At 41.8% G+C, this 26,382-nt stretch overlaps 2 protein-coding genes across 3 annotated transcripts in view; both read right to left on the bottom strand.

Moving 5' to 3' along the window:
• The window catches only part of LOC121579821 (protein POF1B-like), a 58,471-nt gene extending 49,549 nt beyond the window's left edge, over positions 1–8,922 (bottom strand). The window contains exon 1 of the mRNA XM_041894734.2: positions 8,428–8,922. Coding sequence (XP_041750668.1) covers positions 8,428–8,766 — 339 coding nt within the window. The 5' untranslated portion in view covers positions 8,767–8,922. The remainder of the gene's footprint in view (positions 1–8,427) is intronic.
• Positions 8,923–13,389: 4,467 nt separating this feature from the next.
• LOC121579820 (brain mitochondrial carrier protein 1) lies at positions 13,390–25,549 on the bottom strand. 2 transcript variants are annotated; one of them, XM_041894733.1, is made up of 9 exons: positions 25,417–25,549; positions 24,737–24,835; positions 24,056–24,194; positions 20,567–20,661; positions 16,061–16,146; positions 15,779–15,874; positions 15,415–15,539; positions 15,037–15,250; positions 13,390–14,441 (listed from the first exon to the last, which is right to left on the bottom strand). In XM_041894733.1, the coding sequence occupies exons 2-9, from the start codon at positions 24,798–24,800 to the stop codon at positions 14,400–14,402; spliced, it is 861 nt and encodes a 286-aa protein (XP_041750667.1). In that variant the 5' UTR covers positions 24,801–24,835; positions 25,417–25,549; the 3' UTR covers positions 13,390–14,399. The 2 variants fall into 2 exon arrangements, with proteins under 2 accessions (XP_041750667.1, XP_041750666.1); XM_041894732.2 differs by lacking the exon at positions 25,417–25,549 and having other exon boundaries at positions 24,737–24,995.
• Positions 25,550–26,382: the final 833 nt, after the last annotated feature.

Here is a 26,382-nt window from a genome sequence, read left to right as displayed (position 1 = left end):
GGAAATTAAAAGCTGTGAAAACGATCCTTCATTGGATGCATATTTTATGTGTTGAAAATGAAATACTGTCACCTTTTATGTAGATGAAAACATTTTCACTTCTACTTAGGCTACACAACACTGTACCTAACTGCGCATCCATTCACATTCTCTCAAGATGCTGAAAGAAAGAAATAATATTTCTCCACTCCTGTTCCTGAGACAAAATTAACATTTGGTTTATAATTTTACAGCAAGAAACACTTAATTCTGCAGGAGTTAATATTAAAATAGGCAACATGTGAGGCCTACAGTCAGTGTCTAAACTTCAGTTACTATTTCAACTATTACTGTTCCCATCTGAACATCAAAGGTGTGCAAACCGGGGGGGTGGCCACGCCCACCTACATCTGCTGTCTCTGATCGGTTGGTTCCTAGAAACCAATAGCTAAATAATCAGATAATTTTCATAGAAAACTTTGTTTTCCTCTCAAACTAGTGTCTTGTTTGCTAATTTCTATGTTTGTAGAGGTGCTGACTGACGGAGGGTAAACTGTATAGAAAGAAAGAAAGTTGCACACTCTAAATATGCTCCCAACAATTTAATGGGTACCTAACCAAAGTTTCGGCACGTCTCTTGCTTCAGTTGTCTGACCTACCATTTTGGATTGGGGTCCAATTTAAAGATGTGGTTGTAATCATGCCACACTATTCTGATAAATGACAATATCACCTTTCATTTCATTCATGAGAACACAAAGTGAACTAATTTAGGAGATGAGAGAACGTTCCTGTGTGCACGCGAAGCAGAGCTGTCTACTAACTAGCCTACATTTTCCAGATTCATGCAAAAAGAACATTAGAAGGTTAGTGATTATCTTGGTCCCTCAGGGCAACAAAGCTAACTGACGTTTGGTTTGACACACCACTTTAAATCCAAATACCTTTTTAAGAGGAAACTTTCACAGAAGAGTGCCGTGGTTTTTAGTTAGAGTATGAAGAAAGTAAGAAACCTATAATTCTGTCTTTCAATCCCCACCTATTCCAGGTACAATAAAATGCATAGGTATGGTGTGATTATGAACATCAAGCTGGCAGACATAACTCCTGGATCTGTCCTCCACCCATAATGCACCTGACAATCAGTAGAGATTAACAGATGTGTTCCATGTGATTCAGTGAGAAAGGAAATCAACTGAATCCCTGTAGTAAGTCTATGGTAGTACGCCCTGAAGCGTTTTGATCTTGGACTTCATGAATGCTTCATTGCCTTCTTAAAATATGTTGAATGCAAGCCTGTACAACATAGGCATGTCACAACACACAGTGACCTTCCCAAGACCTTCCAAAGTTCTTTCTCCGATGTCACCCCGCTCCTCCGCACACTCCACTGGCTTCCAATCGAAGCTCGCATCCACTACAAGACCATGGTGCTTACCTACAAGGCAGCAAGAGGAACTGCCCCTCCCTACATTCAGGCTATGCTCAACCCTACACCCCAAACCGAGCACTCCGTTCTGCCACCTCTGGTCTCTTGGCCCTCCCTCTCAGCCCAGTCCATGCTCTTCTCTGTCCTGGCACCCCAATGGTGGAACCAGCTTCCCCCTGAAGCTAGGACAGCAGAGTCCCTGCCCATCTTCCGAAAGCACCTGAAACCCTACCTCTTCAAAGATTATCTTAAATAATAACCCTCCTCATAATCCTGATCCAACACAATTGCACTTGACCCCCACCCCCCTCCCTTTTCTAGCTCTGACATTGCTGATAGCTACTTTATTGAAGGAAAGTGTACTTACTATGCCTGTGATATGTGGTTGTTCCACCTAGCTATCTAGGTAAGTCGCTCTGGATAAGAGCGTCTGCTAAATGACTTAAATGTAAAACATTTAAATGTTATTTTTGCCTCCTTCAGAATGTCAATGGGAAAACCCCTTCTGGTCTCTTGGCCCTCCCTCTCAGCCCAGTCCATGCTCTTCTCTGTCCTGGCACCCCAATGGTGGAACCAGCTTCCCCCTGAAGCTAGGACAGCAGAGTCCCTGCCCATCTTCCGAAAGCACCTGAAACCCTACCTCTTCAAAGAGCATCTTAAATAATACCCCTCCTCACCTCGACCCCCCCCCCCCACACACATTTTTTTTAAATTATAATAATCCTGAACCAACACAATTGCACTTGACCCCCACCCCACTCCCTTTTCTAGCTCTGACTTTGCTGATAGCTACTTTATTGAAGGAAAGTGTACTTACTATGCCTGTGATATGTGGTTGTCCCACCTAGCTATCTTAAAATGAATGCACTAACTGTAAATCGCTCTGGATAAGAGCGTCTACTAAATGACTTAAATGTTATAACCTATAGAATAACCTAAACAAAGATAATTTGCAAATAACTCCTCAGTCTCTCAGTATGCCGCTGTTTCCCTTGCTCGGATGCTTTCTCTGGTTAAATACAGTGGGGAGAACAAGTATTTGATACACTGCTGATTTTGCAGGTTTTCCTACTTACAAAGCATGTAGAGGTCTGTAATTTTTATCATAGGTACACTTCAACTGTGAGAGACGGAATCTAAAACAAAAATCCAGAAAATCACATTGTATGATTTTTAAGTAATTAATTTGCATTTTATTGCATGACATAAGTATTTGATCACCTACCAACCAGTAAGAATTCTGGCTCTCACAGACCTGTTAGTTTTTCTTTAAGAAGCCCTCCTGTTCTCCACTCATTACCTGTATTAACTGCACCTGTTTGAACTCGTTACCTGTATAAAAGACACCTGTCCACACACTCAATCAAACAGACTCCAACCTCTCCACAAGAGAGCTGTGTAAGGACATCAGGGATAAAATTGTAGACCTGCACAAGGCTGGGATGGGCTACAGGACAATAGGCAAGCAGCTTGGTGAGAAGGCAACAACTGTTGGCGCAATTATTACAAAATGGAAGAAGTTCAAGATGACGGTCAATCACCCTCGGTCTGGGGCTCCATGCAAGATCTCACCTCGTGGGGCATCAATGATCATGAGGAAGGTGAGGGATCAGCCCAGAACTACACGGCAGGACCTGGTCAATGACCTGAAGAGAGCTGGGACCACAGTCTCAAAGAAAACCATTAGTAACACACTACGCCGTCATGGATTAACATCCTGCAGTGCACGCAAGGTCCCCCTGCTCAAGCCAGCGCATGTCCAGGCCCGTCTGAAGTTTGCCAATGACCATCTGGATGATCCAGAGGAGGAATGGGAGAAGGTCATGTGGTCTGACGAGACAAAAATATAGCTTTTTGGTCTAAACTCCACTCGCCGTGTTTGGAGGAAGAAGAAGGATGAGTACAACCCCAAGAACACCATCCGAACCGTGAAGCATGGAGGTGGAAACATCATTCTTTGGGGATGCTTTTCTGCAAAGGGGACAGGACGACTGCACCGTATTGAGGGGAGGATGGATGGGGCCATTTATTGCGAGATCTTGGCCAACAACCTCCTTCCCTCAGTAAGAGCATTGAAGATGGGTCATGGCTGGGTCTTCCAGCATGACAACGACCCGAAACACACAGCCAGGGCAACTAAGGAGTGGCTCCGTAAGAAGCATCTCAAGGTCCTGGAGTGGCCTAGCCAGTCTCCAGACCTGAACCCAAATGAAAATCTTTGGAGGGAGCTGAAAGTCTGTATTGCCCAGCGACAGCCCCGAAACCTGAAGGATCTGGAGAAGGTTTGTATGGAGGAGTGGGCCAAAATCCCTGCTGCAGTGTGTGCAAACCTGGTCAAGACCTACAGGAAATGTATGATCTCTGTAATTGCAAACAAAGGTTTCTGTACCAAATATTAAGTTCTGCTTTTCTGATGTATCAAATATTTCTGTCATGCAATAAAATGCAAATTAATTACTTAAATATCATACAATGTGATTTTCTGGATTTTTGTTTTAGATTCCGTCTCTCACAGTTGAAGTGTACCTATGATAAAAATTACAGACCTCTACATGCTTTGTAAGTAAGAAAACCTGCAAAATCAGCAGTGTATCAAATACTTGTTCTCTCCACTGTAGTTGCTGCCTCTTGCCAATTGAAGGAAAATTATGAAACGCGGATAGACAAGAATGAGAAATCATTTTATAGGTTTGTTTATTTTTTATTGTAATTTTTTGGGGGGGAAAGACTGGCTTCCCTTGGCATCCATGAATACATGCCACTTTGTAGGCTGAATGTCATTACACGTATGGTGTTTGTAATAGATGTCCCTTTCCATTCAAATGGCGGGTGCACAGCCCACTGTACAGATGCTGGATTTATTTTGGAGTAGACAAATGTGCGCAAGTAACCTACTTAACCTACTTTTTGAAGTGATTTGTTTGACAAATCAGATGAAAACATCATGACTGGTTGTGTTCATGACACATTAAAAGCTAAAACAGTTCAATTACATGGCTTTACTATAAAGCCCATAAAAAATGCCCATGCACACAGTGGTTCCTCAATTAAAGGTTTCGAGCTTATGTCGCGACAGTTTATGGTAGATGGTGGCAGATTGTGGTAAATTGCGTCATTCTGGAGAGGAAAAAGGTTGCCCATATTTTCAAGACATGAGCTACTTAATTTATTTTATTTATTACATTTTACATTTACATTTTAGTCATTTAGCAGACGCTCTTATCCAGAGCGACTTACAGTTAGTGCATACATTATTTATTTATTTTTTCATACTGGCCCCCCGTGGGAATCGAACCCACAACCCTGGCGTTGCAAACGCCATGCTCTACCAACTGAGCTACATCCCTGCCGGCCATTCCCTCCCCTACCCTGGACAACGCTGGGCCAATTGTGCGCCGCCCCATGGGTCTCCCGGTCGCGGCCGGCTACGTGCGGCCTACTTTATTTAGGTAATTTAATATATTTGTTTAGGCGTGGCTATTTAGTAGGCTATTTTTCAGCATAAAGCTATATTTGTCAGCATAAAGCTGAGTAACTCAATCATTAGTGGGTTTGGATAAAAATAAATAAGTACCAACATTCTTTCTGATCGTCTTTAATAAAGAAATGTTTTGACCAAGTTAATCTGCTCATGTTGTGTGTGTATGTGTTCAATTATTTGTGACATTGTGGTTACAATGAAGAATGTAAACGAAATAAATCAAATAAATCCTATTCATAATGAATAATCAGATGCATGTTGCAAGCTTGTCATTTTTCCTTTGTTTTGTATTGTATTATTATTATTTTGACAATACAAAACATACACATACAAACGACAACTACATCACACCTGCCAAGACCCACCTGCTCACACCCCCCCATCTCCAGCGCCCGCATCACTCTCTGCCACATGGCCTCAAGCTGCACCATTTTGTTTCTCTCTGTCGCACATGCACTTTCAACATTTGGATAATAAAGCATTGAGTATACGTTTTTTCAAGATGATTGATGAGAAAAGTATTATCCAACCAATGCGGTATCTCACTGCACCCTCATATGCCATGTCTTGAAATATGCAGACAGACGGATTAAATGTTAATTTACATTGTAATACTTCTGACAGCCAACTTTCCACCCATAACTTTTGGACTTTATAACATTCCCAGAAGGCATGGATTATTATAACCTAAAAAATAAATGTAATTTACTGCAGGCCTAAGACCTATGGGTTTAACCTTCTGAATGAATGATTATATTGAAGATAGAAGCTGCCTCTTAATGAGTTCTGAGAGCTGATCCATTACCCAACAAAATAACATCAATTTATTTAACCTAATTGTTTTAATGACTACAGACAGTAGGTTATTATTCCTCTTTTCAGCATTTGGCTAAAAAGAAACCATGCCATGAATTAAAAACAATATATTTTTATTTTCACAATGCAATGCGACAAATTGACAACTCAAATCGCTTTAAAGAGCCTTCTAATATTAGACAACACATAAATATACTAAAACAATAACTTCAAAAACAGTCCATTCATCACTGGATTTCTTTAAATTGCTGTGCAGGAAAAGGATACCCTGGGGGCAGTTACCCCAGGGGGCTAGTTATCCCTTAGCACCCTACTTGTGGATCTTGTTGATTCTCTCTATGCTTCAAGAGGCCTACTGTCCACTTGGTAATTGTATGGTTCGCAGGCTCGCAGCTGGCTTCTCTCTGAAACCTCAAATCTATCTGTAGGTGAACCATACAATTACCAAGTGGACAGTAGGCCTCTTGAAGCATAGAGAGAATCAACAAGATCCACAAGTAGGGTGCTAAGGGATAACTAGCCCCCTGGGGTAACTGCCCCCAGGGTATCCTTTTCCTGCACAGCAATTTAAAGAAATCCAGTGATGAATGGACTGTTTTTGAAGTTATTGTTTTAGTATATTTATTTGTTGTCTAATATTAGAAGGCTCTTTAAAGCGATTTGAGTTGTCAATTTGTCGCATTGCATTGTGAAAATAAAAATATATTGTTTTTAATTCATGGCATGGTTTCTTTTTAGCCAAATGCTGAAAAGAGGAATAATAACCTACTGTCTGTAGTCATTAAAACAATTAGGTTAAATAAATTGATGTTATTTTGTTGGGTAATGGATCAGCTCTCAGAACTCATTAAGAGGCAGCTTCTATCTTCAATATAATCATTCATTCAGAATAGGAAAGCCTTAAGATAAATAATCCACTTGTTTAGCGAAACATTTGTAGATAATTTTTGAGTAAAGTAGTAATATGTTGGATGAGTGTGTTGGTGGAACACTCATCCACTCACCCCCAAACATTGCTTTTTTGTGTCAGCAATTAGACATTGTTCTTGCGGGTTACCGCCTAGTATCCTATTATTTTCTCAATAGCTGGCCTTATGTTATCTGCAGTTTTGAGCTGCACTGTCCCACTCTGTGGTGGATAACACCCACTCTTCGTTTATGTAATGGGCTGTAAGGCACAAGTATCCTGTCAAGTGTAATTGCGCCATTGTATTTTCCCAAGTTCTCTATCAACTCCGGAACCACCCACCTGCTGATTTTTTTGCCCGATGCAGGACTCTAGTGCAAGAGAAGAGAGCCTTGGACAGAAACATTCACACCTCCATTAATTTACAAAAGGATAGTTTAATAGCTGGGTGTGAAAAATCCCAAAATGTGTGCCAGTTTAGACTACGGATAGATGCTGCCCTCAGTCAGAGTTGAGTCCTATCAGCACTATGCTTCTGTTCCTGCTTCTGTTGCCTATTTTTGTGTGTTTGTTTAATATCCTACTACAACCGCAAAATGTCGGATAAAACAATTTCAAAAATCCGGCTGTTTTTAAACTTTGCTATGCTGTAATAAAAGGCTTTACATGACAGACTCTCTGGTATTACTTATAATTTATTTAGTGTTGTTACACTGTTCCAAACGGGCAGAAATATTATATTGCAATCTAACAGCACCTGTATCTCTTGTGCTTTTGACAATGATGACAGACCTTTTTCTGCAACTCGACGCCCTCACCCCTCTCCTTATGCTTGTGTGCACGAACCAACTACGTAGGAGGTCCCGTTTTAAAAAAAATAGAGACTCCCCGAATGTCACGGTATGATTCGCACTATGCTAATACCCTTATATCAATTGCTGACCTTGAATGCAAACACTGTAACAATACTTTTGGAATTAATTTGATGTATTTGAACAGGGAACTGTACCAAATCTTTTAATTCGTTGAACCATCATAATTATATTGAAAAAAATCCACCTTGCATCGATTAAGGTTCAAAATGATATGGCCCCCCTAAACTGGGTCTGTGCCCAACCTTGGCAACACCATTCAAAATGTTCTGGACATGCCACTGTAATTAGTTACGTTACACATTCAATCTTAAAGAAAAAACACTTCAATTTACGTAGCACTTCAGAAGATGAACTTCAGAAGAAGTTCAAAGAGAAACACAGCTGCAGATAGAGTGATGACGGGGACTGTTGAATCAGAGGGGCATAAGAAGTCGCTTTATTATAAGGTGTGGCAGCTGGTTTGAACTTGACTAGGAGAGGCTCGCTCCATAACATAAGTACCCTGTGGACAAGCATTCAGGAAATGATGCTTCATTCATCTGTTTGCTTTTCTCAGGTGCAGGGTTATACTGGAGCAAATGGTTGCTCCCTTATTGCCAAATCACTATCACAAACAAGCATGTGGCTTTTCCTGTACAGGATCATCAAAGAAAGAACGAATGGTTGGGTCAATACACAATGGGCGGATTATGATAGACCTGTCATGTGGACCTGCACTGACATGCTGTTCTCTTTATTTGCCCATAGATGGTGGATTCTCTTAAGGTCCCCAAGTGATCATAAGTAGCCTAAGAGATGATGCCGAATTGTAAACAGTTCTCTACATCCTTAAGATACATTTTATAATATTATTGAATGTTAAACTGTTATACTCTTATAGGCACTATGCCTATTTCTTTACAAAATCAATATTCATCATACAGTGTATTGTAAAACTCACCTCTACAATTTGTTGTCGGTAGATGTCCGATTGTTCTGAACTATTTACACTGACCCTCTGGATATTCTGCAAACATACAGGTGACACCATCTGCTGCATAACCTGGGAGGGTTGGTTGACCAGCACATACTGCATCTGCTGCTGCTGAATCGCCTGCTGAACGGGCATCAGGTAGCGCACGGTCTCGTATCCATTACCGATTCCATACTGTACCGGAGCAGATGAAACACTCATAGTTCTGTAACCGTCGATGTATTGGCCCTGCGATAAAACTGTGGTGGCTGGGTCCGACGAGACGCTGACGGTCCTGTATAATGTGGAGGTATTGTGAATAGACATCTTGCTGCGAGTGCGAAGAATAACTTCCACCCAGGCAGAAACGTTGGTTAGATAATGAGTGCGTGCGAACTTTTATTATCGAAGATAATCGAATAGCTTACTTCATAAAATATTGTAGCAGAGTAATTTACCTAGGTCCAGTCTCTGAAATGCTGAACTTCCTTGAGTGAGAACTGAGAGTGTGCTTTGTGTTGTATTACTACGCAACGAAAGCATTGGGGGCGGCGATCTATGCAAATTACCTGCTGACATACCTTCTTGTTCTCAAATCACAGGGAATGTAGCCTACCTGAAGACTGGCAAATGTAAGGTGGGAGGCAATCAACATCTCTACAGTACAGGGGTTGCGTTCAGTTCGCTTCAACGTTTGCTACAATGCGTGACGGTTTGTAGGCCTACTAAATGACACGTTTTCCCAAAACGGTGCGCACCGTCCTTCAACAGCCTTGAAGTATGTTTGCTCCCGTTTGGTGGGTGTGCTGAGGGTCACCATCTGAAATCGCAAACTCGTGCAGCACACCATATGGTAGGCTAACTTAACTGCCTTCTGGGCCACCATAAACACGTTTTTCAACTGGTAGTTCAGTAGTTTCATTGAATTAACGTTGCACACCATATGCCACTACAGCCTATTTTTGGAAATCTGGCCCTCTATTTATAGAAAATAATGCTCATGTTAATACTTTGACCTGTAGTAGGGTGAGACAATAATTGTGTGCACATTCTAATAAAGATGTAATTTCCTTATCACTTGGTTACTCACCTGTCCACCCTTGTGTTGGGTGCTTAAAGATAAATAAATTACTGATTTTATTTAGGTGTGTACATTTAATCAAGTTATTTATACAAAGCCAAATCCAATATGTCACTGAAAATAGTTTACACATAATTAACCAACTACACAATCAATTGACTAAACAAGTAAAATGATTATAAATACGATTGCAAATACAGTTTTTATCGACAGACATTTGACCAAAGTGCAAATTACCAGGTAATGACAGGCTGAAATATTTGACAGAGACCAAACAGTGTTTCAGCCAGCTGAGTCACACAGCAGTAGAGAATACAATCATGAAAACAGAAATAAATAGATTTTCAGTCGTCAATATATAACAATACAGCAAGGCAAGTCTAAGGAGTCAAATGGTAACAGCTGATTGACAACATTGTACTGTCATTTTCTATTTTCATAATAGAAAGACAGGATGCTGAAGATAAAGCCTATAATGGATTCAGGGTTGGGGTCAATTCTGAAATTCCAATACATTGATTGAATCCATTTTCAAATTTGTTCCATTCTTGAATTAGAAGTTCAAATCACTCCCTGAATTGTCTCAACTGAAAATGAACTGATCACCAAAGCATGTATTAATATACACTACCATCAGTCCTGTGTTCCAATGGCACATTGTGTTTGTTAATCCAAGTTTATCATTTAAAAAAGGCTAATTGATCATTAGAAACCCTTTTGCAATTATGTTAGCACAGCTGAAAACTGTTGTGCTGATTAAAGAAGCAATAAAACGGGCCTTCTTGAGACTAGTTGAGTATCTGGAGCATCAGCAATTGTGAGTTCGATTACAGGCTCAAAATGGCCAGAAACAAATAACTTTCTTCTGAAACTCGTCAGTCTATTCTTGTTCTGAGAAATGAAGGCTATTCCATGCGAGAAAATTGCCAAGAAACTGAAGATCTCGTACAACGCTGTGTACTACTCCCTTCACAGAACAGCGCAAACTGTCTCTAACCAGAATAGAAAGAGGAGTGGGAGGCCCAGGTGCACAACTGAGCAAGAGGACAAATACATTAGTGTCTAGTTTGAGAAACAGACGCCTCACAGGTCCTCAACTGGCAGCTTCATTAAATTGTACCTGCAAAACATCAGTCTCAACGTCAACAGTGAAGATGCGACTCCAGGATGCTGACCTTCTAGGCAGAGTTGCGAAGAAAAAGCCATATCTCAGACTGGCCAATAAAAATAAAAGATTAAGATGGGCAAAAGAACACAGACACTGGACTTTTTCTTTGCAACTCTGCCTAGAAGGTCAGCATCCCTAGAAGGTCAGAGCCAGTTTGAGCTGTTCTGTGAAGGGAGTAGTACACAGCATTGTACGAGATCTTCAGTTTCTTGGCAATTTCTCACATGGAATAGCTATCATTTCTCAGAACAAGAATAGACTAACGAGTTTCAGAAGAAAGTTATTTGTTTCTGGCCATTTTGAGCCTGTAATCGAACCCACAATTGCTGATGCTCCAGATACTCAACTAGTCTCAAGAAGGCCAGTTTTTTTGCTTCTTTAAATCAGCACAACAGTTTTCCGCTATACTAACATAATTGCAAAAGGGTTTCTAATGATCAATTAGCCTTTTAAAATGATGAACTTGGATTAGCAAACACAACGTGCCATTGGAACACAGGACTGATGGTTGCTGATAATGGGCCTCTGTACGCCTATGTAGATATTCCATTAAAAATCAGCCATTTCCAGCTACAATAGCCATTTACAACATTAACAATGTCTACGCTGTATTTCTGATTAATGTTATTTTAATGGACAAAAACAAGGAAATTTCAAAGTGACCCCAAACTTTTGAACAGTAGTGTATACCAAAGTAATAATCCATTTGTGGTTAACAGACAGCAAAATGCAGCTGGAGCCAATGAAAGCAATAATTGTCCAATAATCATTTAAAAACGACTGCAATGTTGTTCCTAAACTGGACATGCCCACATACTGTAAATAAAAGCATGCAGTAAGCCCTGCCAAGTGTTTAAACAGGAATGAGAGGAAAAAGTACAGAACATACTCTGCATTGCTGAGTGAAGGGGCAACAGGTTCAAGACTTCAAGAATGTGTTCTTTGTTAAGTTAATATGGGAAAACATGATCATGTAATAAAAAATAAAAAAACAATACAGATTTGGAAAGAAATTCAAGAAAAGTTATTCGTAAAGTACTTTGGGATCCTGTGGGGAAAAAAGTGTATTACATCATTGTAAAGACACACAGATAAAAGCTAAAGGACGGCTCAGTAATGCATGACTGCTGAAACAACACATTAAAGCAACAAAACTAGTAATTCTAATAAAACTCAAAATGGCCATGGGACATGAGGCAGAGGAACAGAATCAGGCATCATATAGATTACAAACATGATCATGAAAGTAAAGTGTAAGGCTTGAGTAAGAATGCAACAGTGCAGTTCTCCTGGTACCTTGGCAACTGACCCATTCACAGACGGAGCTTTGCAACAGTGGTGCAATACAGTAGATACAGTACATGCACACTTTGGCACTTCTGCCCCCATATCCTAGTCCATTCAGGGCTTTACTCAAAGCTCAAAATAGAAACTCAAAGCAGTTACTCTAAAGTAACTATGTACAACTTAGACATGCCTGTCACAATACGGTCTTTACATGTGCGCGTCTCTCTGTGCATACATTTACATAATGTACACTGAACAAAAATATAAAAATGCAACATGTAAAGTGTTGGTCCCATGTTTCATTAACTGAAATAAAAGATCCCAGAAATGTTCCATACGCACAAAAACCTTAATCTCAAATTGTACACAAATTTGTTTACATCCCTGTTAGTGAGTATTTTATCCTTTGTCAAGATAATCCAACCACCTGACAGGTGTGGCATATCAAGAAGCTGATTAAACAGCATGACCATTACACAGGTGCACCTTGTGCTGGGGACAATAAAAGGCCACTAAAATATGCAGTTTTGTCACACAACACAATGCCACAGACATCTCAATTTGAGGGAGCGTGCAAGTGGCATGCTGACTGAAGGAATATCCACCAGAGCTGTTGCCAGATAAGTTAATATTAATTTCTCTACCATAATACATTGTTTTAGAGAATTTGGCAGTATGTCCAACCAGCCTCACAACCGCAGACCACATGTAACCACGCCTGCCCAGGACCTCCACATCCGGCTTCATCACCTGCGGGATCGTCAGAGGGGGGAGGGGGTGTGCGGAGGAGTATTTCTCTGTAATAAAGCCATTGTGGGAAAAAACTCATTCGGATTGGCTGGGCCTGGCTCCCAAGTGGGTGGGCCTATGCCCTCCCAGCCATGTGAAATCCATAGATTAGGGCCTAATGAATTTGCGTTTATATTTTAGTTCAGTATACTTTCATGGGAATCGCCGTGAAAACCAGGCAGGTCCCAGAAAAGTGCTTCCATTGCTGTGCATGTTCCAGACAACAGCAGACACCTCTGTTTCACACAAAGGGTTGTGGTGAAATGTACAGAAAGCAAAGTCACTCTCCGGGTACCCAATAGTGGCTTTGGTTCAACATCGGACTAAATTCAAGTAATGACAACAGAGTCCCCCATCTCATCATACATAGTCTCCCCACATAAAAAAAGTACTATTTTACTATAGAATACTACAGTACTTACTACAGAATTCTGTAGTAAACTATAGTATACTATACTACACTGTAGTATACCTTGATCATTTGTAATACTTACTATAGAATATTGTAGTATACTGTAGAATACTATAGTAAATACTAGACCACAAAAACACTACAGTAATTACTATAATATATACTACAGTATTTAATTTGCATGTACCCTGCCCATTCCCCTCCCCATATCCCAATATGTGCCACCCATAAGTGAGAAACCTACATGCCAAGTATATGCCATATATTGTGTTCCCTACAGGTTATTAAAAAGAGAACAGAGGCGCTGAACTGTCCATTCAGACCTCAGTCCTACCTACCTAAAGGTTATGGAAAATGTGCTCTTTGAGTACTAGTTTTTTTTCCTTACTACAGTATTTATACAATAGTAAACTGTAAATACTACAGTCAGGTCCGCAAAACTACAGTAAAGGCAGAAAAAAACACTACAGTGAACACTATAGTATTTAGCCATAGTATAGTATTTTTTCATGTAGGTCACCGTTGTCCTGAGTTCCTCTAACAGACTAAACAGCACCTATTGTAACCTTAACCAGGAAAGTAATTGAGAATAAATTATCTTTGACAATAACAACCTGGTTAACCTACCATGCTTTGCATTCTCTTCTAGCTAGCTCTGCCCAAAACAGTGAAGACATTATTTAAAAGTCAGATCAGACAGGCAAAAACCCAATCCTATACATTTAACAGCCACTATCTTTTTCTTGCACATCCCATGCAGTGGAGAGATGCGGTTAAAAACTAGCCAGACACAATCAGAGGCCTATTCCACATCCCTAAAAAAGCTCAAGTAGATCTCCAGTTACCGTTGCACACAGGATAGTCCTCCTCCTTTTCCCACAAGTTCACTTTAAAACGGTAGCAAGCTGGCAGTCAGCGTACCTAGCTAATACCTTATGGCCCAAACGGGCATCCGTCCTCAGCTACAACCTAAGCTTTAGCTGCCAGGAGTGGCATCAAGGGTGGTTGAGGGGTATGAGTATGAGGAAATGTTTAAAACACAACACAAATAATAAAGTTAAAATAATAAATATTATTAAAAGTTAAAATAAAACTAAGATGAGCATGCAGACATAGATTGTGTGACGAGGGAGGGATCGTGAATGTAACGCAGACAAAGGGCTGGGGTGTTTCCCGCACTCCGATACACTCTGGTCCGACGGAGTGTCCACTCCCTGTTCCAACTATAAGGGGAGTTTTTTCAGCTGCTCGAACGTGATGAAGAACTAAAAGAGCTTTAGTAAAGGACAACACATGGCGTCAGCCCTGAAGTATAATCTTGACATTGACTGTGCCCATCAAAAATAAATCATAACACTTTTAAGATTTAACTAAATAAAATGTACGTTTTGTTTGGTAATATTTTACAGTGATATTGAATAAAACAAGGTTCATCCTTGCATATTTTGCTTCAGTGTAAGTATTTGGCATCCTCTACTGGTAGCCAAGGAGAAAGGGGAGAAGAGCGCCATTACACAACCTGTACACTCCGTTCCACTCTGCTGTTCTCTCTATACCTTTGAGGGACAATAGGGTAATACAATTAGAACCTGATCCAGTTCCCAAAGGGAGATTACCTCACAACAACACAAACTGACAACTTGTCCTGCAATGCTGAAGTTGACCTACTTTTACAAGGAATGGTTCTCTATGATGTCTAAAATACTCAATATGACTTGATGCAAAACTGAACTGACATAATATAAATCAATGTGTAAATGCAGGGAGAGAGAGAGGGAGGTTCAGATGGCTCAGTTATTTGGATAATAGTGCTGGCAACACAGTGGATTTGAACTTTGATTCCACTGATGGAAAGGATACAATGATGTTCCATGGCCCCAGACGCAGCCAGTTGGGCCAGAAGCCCTTGTAGAGGGCAAAGAATCCCTCGTTCTTCCAGGTCTGCATCAATCCGTCCAGCGTGCCTTTATACATGGGGTTCCCAGATAGCACTCGTTGGTTCATCATACGCGTCCGCACCACGTCCACTGGGTTGGAGGCTAGCGCCCCCGCCAGGCCACACGTAAAACTGGAACTGCAAGCAGAGAGACAGATGTGGGAGAAGCCAGAGGTTCAGGTGTAATATGCACACTCACTGTTAGGTTTTCTATGATCTTTCTCAGAGAGTATGCCAGTACATACAGAATAACAAAAAGTATATATTTATATGCATTAAACAATATTGAGGTTTAAACTCACATAAAGTGTGTGAGTATGGTGTCTCCCATGGTGCCAGACTTGATGAGATGCTTCTTAGTGATGTCATAGACAGGAAGCTCCACTCCCACTACGATGGCTGCCCGCTGAGCTGTAGGGATGACGCCCTGAGGATGACAACAGTATAAATACAACAACCCAAGAGTACCAGTCACTCAACTGGTCACAATCTTAAATAACAACAAAGCTCTTCCATAAAAAAAAAAAAAAAAACTAAACAAAATCTTAACAATAGGCCTATATAATTCACCTACTACAGCTGTCCCAACCATACAGTACATGGGGGTAGTTGAGGACAGATCAGAGCCACTGTTTAATAGTTTGTGACAGAGAGGGGACCACTCACCCTCCACAGGCCGCGGGTTCCCTCTGTCTGGTAGATGTTTATGAAGTTGGACATCATGCTGCCTTGTAACAGACTGCCCTGGGCCTGCATGCGGATCTGAACACACAACACAGAACATCAGGGCCTGTGTTCAGCAAGGCAAAACGTTATGAGACATTCAGATTATGAGATGCCTCATAAACATGCCTCTGACACAAAAAGGAGTCACATCAGTTATATTCATGACATTTCTATCTGCAATGTCCGGTATCTAGATCTTTCAGGTATCTAGACGTTTTTCACCTTGACAACGTCAGTGGGGTTGGCCAGAGAGGAGGACAGGACTCCAGACACCACTCCACAGAACACATTGATCACCATAGTCTCATCTGTCAGAGAAAAGACCGGACAGCCGGTTACTGCTCCACATCAAACACACAGAGACAGATGCTAGAAAGACAGAGGTAGGTGCAACGGAACACAAGTGGCTATAATTCTGAACAAGAAGACTTTCGAAAGATCGATCATTTAGAGGTGAACATAAAATCTAAAAGATCGACACAAACATGCAGTAATCAAACTCCAGACAGAAAATCATGAGAATTATAAAGCCTACATGTAGAGAGAGCCATTAACTTATACATTACCGCATCATAAGTCAAATAATGACTAACTAAACTCAGCAAAAAAAGAAACATCCTCTCACTGTCAACTGCATTTATTTTCAGCAAACTTAACATGTGTAAATATTTGTATGAACATAACAAGATTCAACAACTGAGACATAAACTGAACAAGTTCCACAGACATGTGACTAACAGAAATGGAATAATGTGTTCTGAACAAAGGGGGGGGGGTCAAACTCAAAAGTAACAGTCAGTATCTGGTGTGGCCACCAGCCTCATTAAGTACTGCAGTGCATCTCCTCCTCATGGACTGCACCAGATTTGCCAGTTATTGCTGTGAGATGTTACCCCACTCTTCCACCAAGGCACCTGCAAGATCCCAGACATTTCTGGGGGGAATGGCCCTAGCCCTCACCCTCTGATCCAACAGGTCCCAGACGTGCTCAATGGGATTGAGATCCGGGCACTTCACTGGCCATGGCAGAACACTGACATTCCTGTCTTGCAGGAAATCACGCACAGAACAAGCAGTATGGCTGGTGGCATTGTCATGCTGGAGGGTCATGTCAGGATGAGCCTGCAGGAAGGGTACCACATGAGGGAGGAGGATGTCTTCCCTGTAACACACAGCGTTGAGATTGCCTGCAATGACAACAAGCTCAGTCCGATGATGCTGTGACACACCGCCCCAGACCGTGACGGACCTTCCACTTCCAAATCGATCCCGCTCCAGAGTACAGGCCTCGGTGTAACGCTCATTCCTTCGACGATAACCGCGAATCCGACCATCACCCCTGTTGAGACAAAACCGCGACTCGTCAGTGAAGAGCACTTTTTGCCAGTCCCGTCTGGTCCAGCGACGGTGGGTTTGTGCCCATAGGCGACGTTGTTGCCGGTGATGTCTGGGGAGGACCTGCCTTACAACAGGCCTACAAGCCCTCAGTCCAGCCTCTCTCAGCCTATTGCGGACAGTCTGAGCACTGATGGAGGGATTGTGCTTCCTGCTGTAACTCGGGCAGTTGTTGTTGCCATCCTGTACCTGTCCCGCAGGTGTGATGTTCGGATGTACCGATCCTGTGCAGGTGTTGTTACTCGTGGTCTGCCACTGCGAGGACGATCAGCTGTCCATCCTGTCTCCCTGTAGCGCTGTCTTAGGCGTCTCACAGTACAGACATTGCAATTTATTGCCCTGGCCACATCTGCAGTCCTCATGCCTCCTTAATTGCCTACCGTCTGTAAGCTGTTAGTGTCTTATCGACCGTTCCACAGGTGCATGTTCATTAATTGTTTATGGTTCATTGAACAAGCATGGGAAACAGTGTTTAAACCCTTTACAATGAAGATCTGTGAAGTTATTTGGATTTTTACAAATTATCTTTGAAAGACAGGGTCCTGAAAAAGGGACGTTTCTTTTTCTTGCCGAGTTTAGATCCCTCTGCAATTTGGATTTGTCACCATTTCAAAACATACTACTACTGTAATATTGTTACACTACTGTATTGGGGCAGTGAGATTGCACCCTGCCCCTCTTACAGCACAAGGTTTGAAATGGAATGGGGACCTTGATTTATTTATTAGTGATTATGACAGTTGGGGTTAAGACAAACTATTATCACTATAAGTCACCGGTAAGCAAAGCAAATCTACAGTGGAAGTAGGTGAGACACAGGAGTAGGAAAGTAATGATGGATTAAGTTTAGATCAATAGTTACAGTGAAACCTTGATCAATGTGACCAATAGTGTGGTCCTGGCGCCGTTCACTATGGCAGGAGAACGGGCGCTGGATTCCCCCGCCCAACCACCACCACCACACCAGGCAAACCACAGCCTGTACCAAAAATAAGCATTCAAAACAGTGGCACAACCTGGCAGAGTGAGGCATACAGAGTGAAGCAGCACAACAGCAGCAGGAGAGGTCTTCTCTTTACAACACACTGACACAATCACAGATAAAGCACAGTCCCCACTCCAGTGCTTAATTTGAGCCGGATCAGGATCCGGCACCTTTCCGTTTTAGACTGTTTCTTTCCGGAACCTATTTGGTCAGATCCGGTACCTCTCGTGGAATGAAAAATAATTGTCACTTATTGCTATGTAAAATGTCTAATAAAAACGATCAAAGAATTACTGCTGTCTGTTCAGAAAGAAATGAAATAATTCAGAATAGCCTACTACACCATGAGAAGGCCTATAATTTTGCCACATAGGACCAATAGCTTCTTTTAAAAAATTGCCTAGCTGTCGATTGTGTGTAGCCCAATCACAAGGCATAGCCTACAGTCGGGAACAAACGGCAAATCTGTCAGTGAACTGCATGCAGACAAAACAGGCCTTTCCCAAAATATTTCAAATACAATCGTGGGAAAACACAGGTTGGAAAGCAAATGGCTCCTGCTGAACAGAGAAGACTAATCTGTCTGCTGTAGGCTACCAAAATATTTGATCAACTTCCAAATATTTTTTTACAAAAATAATATAAGAGAGATAGGCTTTTGGCACGAACACGTCAGCCATCACCGGCGAGTGAGCTGCACAACATTTGGTGAGCATGGAAAGCATTTTCAGGACTATAATATCCTCCTCATATTGTAGCCTACAATATGTGTCTCCACACACCCAGGCTATTGATGGATTCAAGACAGGGTTATTTTTATTGATCTCAGATTCTCAGTCTGTCAATGTCAAAGTAGCCTGTCATTTCGATCATTTGTGCGGTATTAAAAAAACATTTCCAAAGTGTCCAGTCATGTAAAATGACGTAGAATTGCATGAAATGTGTTTATAAAAGGCCATATTTTCCCCCGGACCCTAGGCAACAACAGAAAACCCCATGTGTGCAACTTCTGTAAGTGCCTTTACTCTACTACTCTGTGCCACTACGCAAACGCAATGAAACGCAGAGCTCCCCAGGTCACCCCCCTCTTGCGCTCACTTTTTGTTCCGGCACCTCCCGATTTACAAATGAAGCACTGCCCCCACTCCCTACAAACCCCAATCCTTATTAAGTCTCAGATAAATCAGTGTGTCAACCCCTCTATGAACTAGGTGATCTCTTGTCAAACTCTGTTTGGTTTTGTTTGTCTACTGCAAAGGTTCAAATAATCTTATAAATTGTTTGCGCAGTAAATACTCAGTCTCTCAGTAGAGATTGCTTCCTGTGATATGGGAATACATGTTGGCGCCAGTTAAAGTAATGCAAACCTATTGATAGACAACTGAGGAGATTTGTTCCCGTCTTGCAATGGAGACTTCCAGTCTCCTGTTTATATTGGGCATTAGTGACGGCAGTTAGGCACTCTTGGTCTGGGTTTTCAGACATCTGCGTCAATGCAGGTTGTCCAGACAGGTATTTAACAGGTTTTCCCAAACTGTTATTTTTGCTGATGACAGTATGAGAACACACCCTGTCAGCTCTACTGGAAAGCCTAGAAACAAAACACACTGATCTTCAGAAGAATCAACGCAATTGTCTATTTCAAAATTACAGGCTTTATTTAAACCCCTGTTGATTGTTTTTTTGTGCAGATTAACAGTATGGTCACAAGTACTGACTGCTGTCCCCGCTAGCCTTTCAGGTTGGCCAGCTAACTTCTTCCCTCCAAACCCCCACTCCACACATTGCTGTAAAAGGGTGACTTTATGGTCCTGCCCTGGTATGACTGTTTGTAAGGTCAGTCCCTCACATGAATTTGGCTGGGACATGCAGTTCAGTACTCGATCAAAAGCTATATGGGTGGGGTCGCCAGATTGAATGTACATGTCGGAGATCCTTGACATTATAAACTACTGATGTTAAATAATTCTGAGGGCAAAAGTAGATGCCACAAGATACGACCAACCCTCATGTGTGATCCACAAGCACCACCCCACACAAACAGTCATTCTCTCATTAGTACTGACTTCTTGCCACTGATGATGCTTCCAGATTTATGCCCAGTTTTTATACAACATGCTAAAGGTCTATACAGTTGCAGAAGGCACCAGGCAAACAAGATAACCTTATTACAGGACCATGCCATTTCCTATGACACAGCACTATGTATGCAATGCATTGTTGCTTAAACCAGCTCCCAAGGACATACCATAGATGGATGTTAAGGGCAAAACAAACAAAAAAGAATGAAAGAGCAAACAGAGAATATGATGCGAGATAGAAAGCAGTGGGGAGTCATTGAAACGCACCTTCCGGATGGGTCACAAATAACCTCTTCAGTGTGTTGTATGTCCCGATCTTGATTGTCCCGTAGGAGGCTTGCCTCAGGAGAGCTGGGGAGATCCTGCACAGAGAAAGACAGGAATCATTTCGGGGAGTGTCAATTTTATGAACAAGTGAAGAGCGTTTTGCCTAACGTTCACACCCCATTACCTTGCCATCAGGACTGTCAAGACGTTGGCAGGCATGTGTATTCTGCCTGGGAAGCTCGGTTCCCTGCAACACTCTTGCAAATAAGCTTTTTGCAGTTTGTTTAGGTTGCGCACTATTGACTATTGTTGTTATCACATTGGTCACTCCGCTCTCAGGTAGTCTAGAAACAAACAGGTATTTCCAAAGCTGTCCCCTGATCAAAACCACAGCCAGGAAGAGCGTGTTCCCCCAGGTTGAAGTGCTAAAGCGCCTGCCCACTTTCCTTGTAAAAGGTCACGCTTTCACATACAAGACCAGACTCCATTTCAGTAGCTCAGAGGTCAATAGTTGAGAATAAGAGAAGGTTCTATTAGAGTGGCTTGAGGTTAATGGATAGTGGAGCAGGTTTACATGATAATGATCTAACTAAGAAGAAAAATATTCTGTTTAATTCTGTGTTCTACAATGGTAGAAATGAGACTCTCGGACACGGTGTATACTTGCAAATTAAACATTTATTGAAAAGTGCACCCCTTTGGCCACAGACCTTCGTCAAAGCATGACTTTTCAAAAACAAAATGTTCAATTTGCCAGTATAACACACAGCATAGGAATCTCTTGTACCATTTTTCAGTTGTTGCTTCTCCTATGCACCTTTGATCTAAGACAGGGATGGGCAACTTTGATGGGGTTGGGGGCCACAAAAAAATCGGAACTCATCATGAGGGGCTGCATTGGCTCGTGGGTCTGCTTACCCACATCCATACATTTACATTTTAGTAATTTAGCAGACGCTCTTATCCAGAGCGACTTACAGTTAGTGAGTGCATCAATTTTTCATACTGTCCCCCCGTGGGAATCGAACCCACAACCATGGCGTTGCAAGCGCCATGCTCTACCAACTGAGCTACACGGGAGCTTGGATGCATACCCACACATGCAGTCAGAGCCGGCCCTAGTCTTTTGGGCCCTAGCCTAAGAACAATGTTGTTTGACATTTCCTGCAATTCTACACATTTTGCCATGGGGCGTAGAGAAAATGTTGTACTTTTAAAGCATGTTTGCTGCAATTCTACACATTTTATCATGGGGTGGAGAGAAATTTCCAGTTTTAAAGCTTATTTCCTAAATTCTACACATTTTGCCATAGGGTGGAGAGAAATGTGTGCAGTTTTTATGATTTCTGAGTGACTAACAAAATCAACGGGGGCCCCCGGTTGGTAATTCGACCATGATTACTACAAGTTTAGATAGCTGGCTAGACTAATTTACCAATCTAAAAAAAAGTAACTGAGTTAATTGACTGACATAAGAGAAAAACTGCTGATTCACAACCAAATTTCGAAATTCCACCTTGTGTATTCTACTACTCTTACTCTCAATAGTAAGTTGAGACCCCGACTAGGGGGTGCATTTGCCCATCCCTGATCTAAGATGTTGTTTTCTATTCTGTTATTCTCTGACCTAAGCCTCTTCAAAGCCTCTCTGAGAACCCAGACCTGGACATTGTGTCCTGGATGTTGACACTCAGGCCAGGATGTTGAGCTGACCTGAATTTCTTGGCTCTCTTGCAGTAGTCCTGTAATGTCATCCTGTGCATACCATGAATGGAGCACATATTTTGTTTTGGCTGTAAAAACATTTGCCATGTCACTGAAGGGAACAATGCACTGAGACATTTGCAACAATTTCCCTAGTCAGCTGCACTGAAATTAATCAATGCTGATAAACTGCAGAAGATTACAATTCTGGCATCTCTTCTTCCTCATCCGTTTCACATGTAGGATTGGGCATCTGGATACCACACAATCCTACTAGTGAAACGGATGAGGAAGAAGAGATGCCAGAATTGTAATCTTCTGCAGTTTATCAGTATGAAAAAAAATATATATAATAATAATGTATGCACTAACTGTAAGTCGCTCTGGATAAGGGCGTCTGCTAAATGACTAAAAATGTAAAAAATGTAAAATGTCATACCGTCCTTCTCTCATACCGGGATACACAGTATTACCGGCTTAGTACACAAGGGACGCCAATGAGCAACAAGTGTAGGCTACATGCTTTGTGTGTGGAGTCGCTAGGGCAAGGGGCCTGCTACGCTCAGAGAAGACGGGCCAAGATAGGAGAGGAGAAAAAAACGCTAGGAAATCAAGATAGTGGCAGCTGTACAGATAACTCATCCAAAGGGCTTTGACTTCTCAAACATTGCAGAAAGCTAACAGAATGATGCCCCGTCACCTTATTAATTCTGCCACTTACTTTTATTAACTTGCAATAAAAATTTAGGAGTCGCGTTAATGCAGAATTCTGCATTTTTTACGCAGGAAAAATAAATAAATAAACACGCATAAGAAGTATCTTGCTGCGTTTTGTAAACGTAGATGTAAAATGCTTCTTATTGTAATTTCTGCTCGCCGTCAGACTAATTCTGTGCTTCAGTTGCACTTCTCCACTCAGATGAGAATTCACGAATGGCCATTCTATCAGCAGACAGCCCTCTGACTGATGTGTAGCTACTTTTCTCCGGTACTTTTCTTAGTGTAGCCAGCCTACTTTTCTCTGGTAAAATGCAAGACTAACTTTAAGCAAAACATTAGGAAATGTAGCAGGCTTCATTCTTTCTATTATAAACATTAGAAATGTGATGGCCATGCATCATTTACTGCAAAAAATACCTTGCTTTTTCACCGTAAGCTCATTTAGGCCTACGTGTGAGGCTGCCAGCCAAATAGCATTGCACTTCTGTTGTCATCTGATGGAAATAAAGCTACTTCCTGCTGAAAGTGTTGCAATATTATATTTTCTGTGAAGAAAAACTATTTTTGCACGTCCCTGATCATGCTACTGAAGCAACAACAAAAATCATTGACTTTCAATATAAAACACGACTCCTGTCAATACACAGCTGGACTCACCAGCTCCCGCTTTCTCCCGTTGTGCTATTTACAAACACGTGACTGGCTCAACTGCTCTGGGGAACTACAGTAAGCTCTGGATAAGAGCGTCTGCTAAATGATGTAAATGTAAAATGCAAATGTAAGCTTCATAATGTAAAATAATGTGGCAGGTAAAATGAAGAACACAATTTGCTTTATGTCCTAAAGTATTGCACAAGTTGACTGCAGGCATTTACTTAAAAAGTAGCTACAAATACTAAAAGTTATTGACAAAGACGTACTCACTTGCCCAAAAACGTAAAGTAGCTAATTTTCACATACACAAAGGGGAGGAAGCAGAAAGACCAGACTACTGGAATTCGTAGCAACCCCCCCCCCCCCATAGTGTATAGGCTAACATGTGTAAACCATATTATTTTTGGTCACCCAGAGTACAGTGCCTTGATGCCCTCCTCCTTGCCGATCTTGAACAGGGCGTGGAACATGCCCCGGTAGCGCACCTCCATGTACTGGGACTGGCCCTGCACCTGCAGCCGCGTCTTAGTCAGGTCTATGGGGAACGTACCTGAGGGGAGAACAACCGACAACATCATGACAACATTGTTAAGTTCAGAGATCCCTGGTAGTATATCAATGAACAAAGTTCAAATGACAAAGTGACCCCTCAGTAACTAAGATCAGGTAATAGTATATAAATGCAATGAGGTGGACTAACAATGCACTGATTGCAATGCAGTGCAAATCAATGTGATTTCTTTCAGCAAATAGGGTGTTGCATTGTTTAGTTTTTTTTTCCTAAGGAGGTGAAATAAAATGAATGTTAGTTTATCTAAGAGGTTACACAAGTACATATATAATTGCTTGGGGTTGCACACAATTGCGTCACTGTAGATCTACTACAATGGAGTACCATCATTAATAATTGTATGTAGCATTCATCATTTAGGGCCATCGCCATCACTCAATAAGAAAGACTGCTGCAAATCTCAGAGTACTTCTCAATGTTATGCAGCTAAACATGATTACTATATATGTGTGGGAATAGAATAATGCAATGAATGCATGATTCAAAAAATTAGTCTGAAAAGGGTTTGGTGCATCACGTACCGAATTCTGCGACAATCGAGGCCATCCCTCCGTAGATGAACGGTTTCCAGTTCAGGTTGGCCATTTCAGTGGTGGCCGCTTCTACCTGATCGAGCCCCGCTAAAAACAACAGCAGGCCGCCGAGATACAAATAAACAAATTGTTGTAACCGTACATCATATAACATTGTGCTACCTGATTTGATTACTCCACAAGATCTCATAAAATCAGCGTCACAGAATATTGCGCCGGAAAGGAAACCCTCTGTCAAAGATCCATGAAAGAGCCGTCACAAATGTTGGGAATTTCTATTTGCTGAAATTTAAGTCAATCAAATTGTTAAGCATTTCAATTGGCGTTGGTTGCTACATTCCCAGCTCGCACCACCGTGTGTAAGGTTAACGTGCGTGACAGCAATGTCGTTCAGTATTTTCACCCCGAGATAACACAATGTCATGTCATTATCTGATTATTACACTATCACCAGCTAACACTTTTAAAATATAGAGGTGAGTCCCAGTCATCTGAAATGTCAGTCAAATCAACGGAATACCCGTGCATTTAGTGAACCTGTTGGCCTGAGCCTGCCGGCAGCGCGGCATGTTAGCTTACTGACACATCCAGCTGGCTAGTTAGCTAACAGTTCTATAACTAATTTAGAAAACTCTCCACAAAACGCAGCACCACATAATGGCACCTACCTGTAATGTGAATAAAAGTCGTGCTCTGTTATTTTATTTTGGATCTCATGTCTTCGACGTCAAGTGGGTTAACTCTATAAATAAAAAACATCACAAAAGTTATCCGGCTACGTAGCTTTCCATTTCTAGTGGATTTGCGCCAAAACAGGAAATGAGGCACCGGAAGTTTCTTCTTTTTCGGTTGGGGTTTATCGGCAGTTGGCATCCAACGTTATGGTGCATTATCGCCACCTACTGTACTGGAGTGTGGGCCAGAGACAGGGAGAAACGAAATCCTACCAGCCAGCCCTGTTTCTCTTAAAAAAGATAACAACCACAGGAGGTTGGTGGCACCTTAATTGGGGAGATCGGGCTCGTGGTAATGGCTGGAGCAAATGAGTGGAATACATCAAACAATTGGTTTCCATGTGTTTGATGCTATTCCATTTGCTCCGTTCTAGCCATTATTATGAGCCGTCCTCCCCTCAGCAGCCTCCACTGATGACAACATATTTGAGACTGTATCTAATGACATTCTACTCAATATACTCTTTAAACTAATTTCCTGTATCCCCTTCTCCCTCATACTGGATCAACAACCTCCCTATCTTTCCGTAGGCTCTCCAACACTTCTAGATCAACTACTGGAGGCGGGAGTAGCCATGGTGGGTTTACAGGAATAGCTACCATTGGACTAAACTCCCTTGCATGTTCTGTCCTCGCTCATGTTCCCAGCATGCCTGTAAAATCCCTTCCGTGGATGAGGCACCCCATGTCCCTGTAGGTTGACCCAATAATTAATTGCCAGCTGCTGTCTCCTAATCTGCAATGGCATATCCCCCATCTCAACCTGTAGTGCAGACACTGGGGAGGTCCGAAACGCCCCACTACATATTCTGAGTCCTTGCCCCTGTATGACATCTAGCCTTTCCAATGAGGTCCGGGCTGCCGAACCATACGCTATAATGCCATAGTCTATTACAGATT

Source organism: Coregonus clupeaformis, chromosome 13 (assembly GCF_020615455.1).
Source record: "Coregonus clupeaformis isolate EN_2021a chromosome 13, ASM2061545v1, whole genome shotgun sequence".
NCBI lineage: Eukaryota > Metazoa > Chordata > Actinopteri > Salmoniformes > Salmonidae > Coregonus > Coregonus clupeaformis.
This window is presented reverse-complemented; position numbering and strand designations above follow the sequence as displayed.

Excerpts from the sequence above, each read along its gene's own strand:
- LOC121579820 (XM_041894732.2), bottom strand. The coding sequence starts at position 24,938 with ATGAGATCTTGTGGAGTAATCAAATCAGGTAGCACAATGTTATATGAT. Across the intron at positions 20,662-24,055 it reads ATCAAGGCACTGTACTCTGG|GATCTCCCCAGCTCTCCTGA; the intron begins GTGACCAAAAAT and ends TTCTCTGTGCAG. Across the intron at positions 16,147-20,566 it reads ATTTGTGACCCATCCGGAAG|ATGAGACTATGGTGATCAAT; the intron begins GTGCGTTTCAAT and ends TTTCTCTGACAG.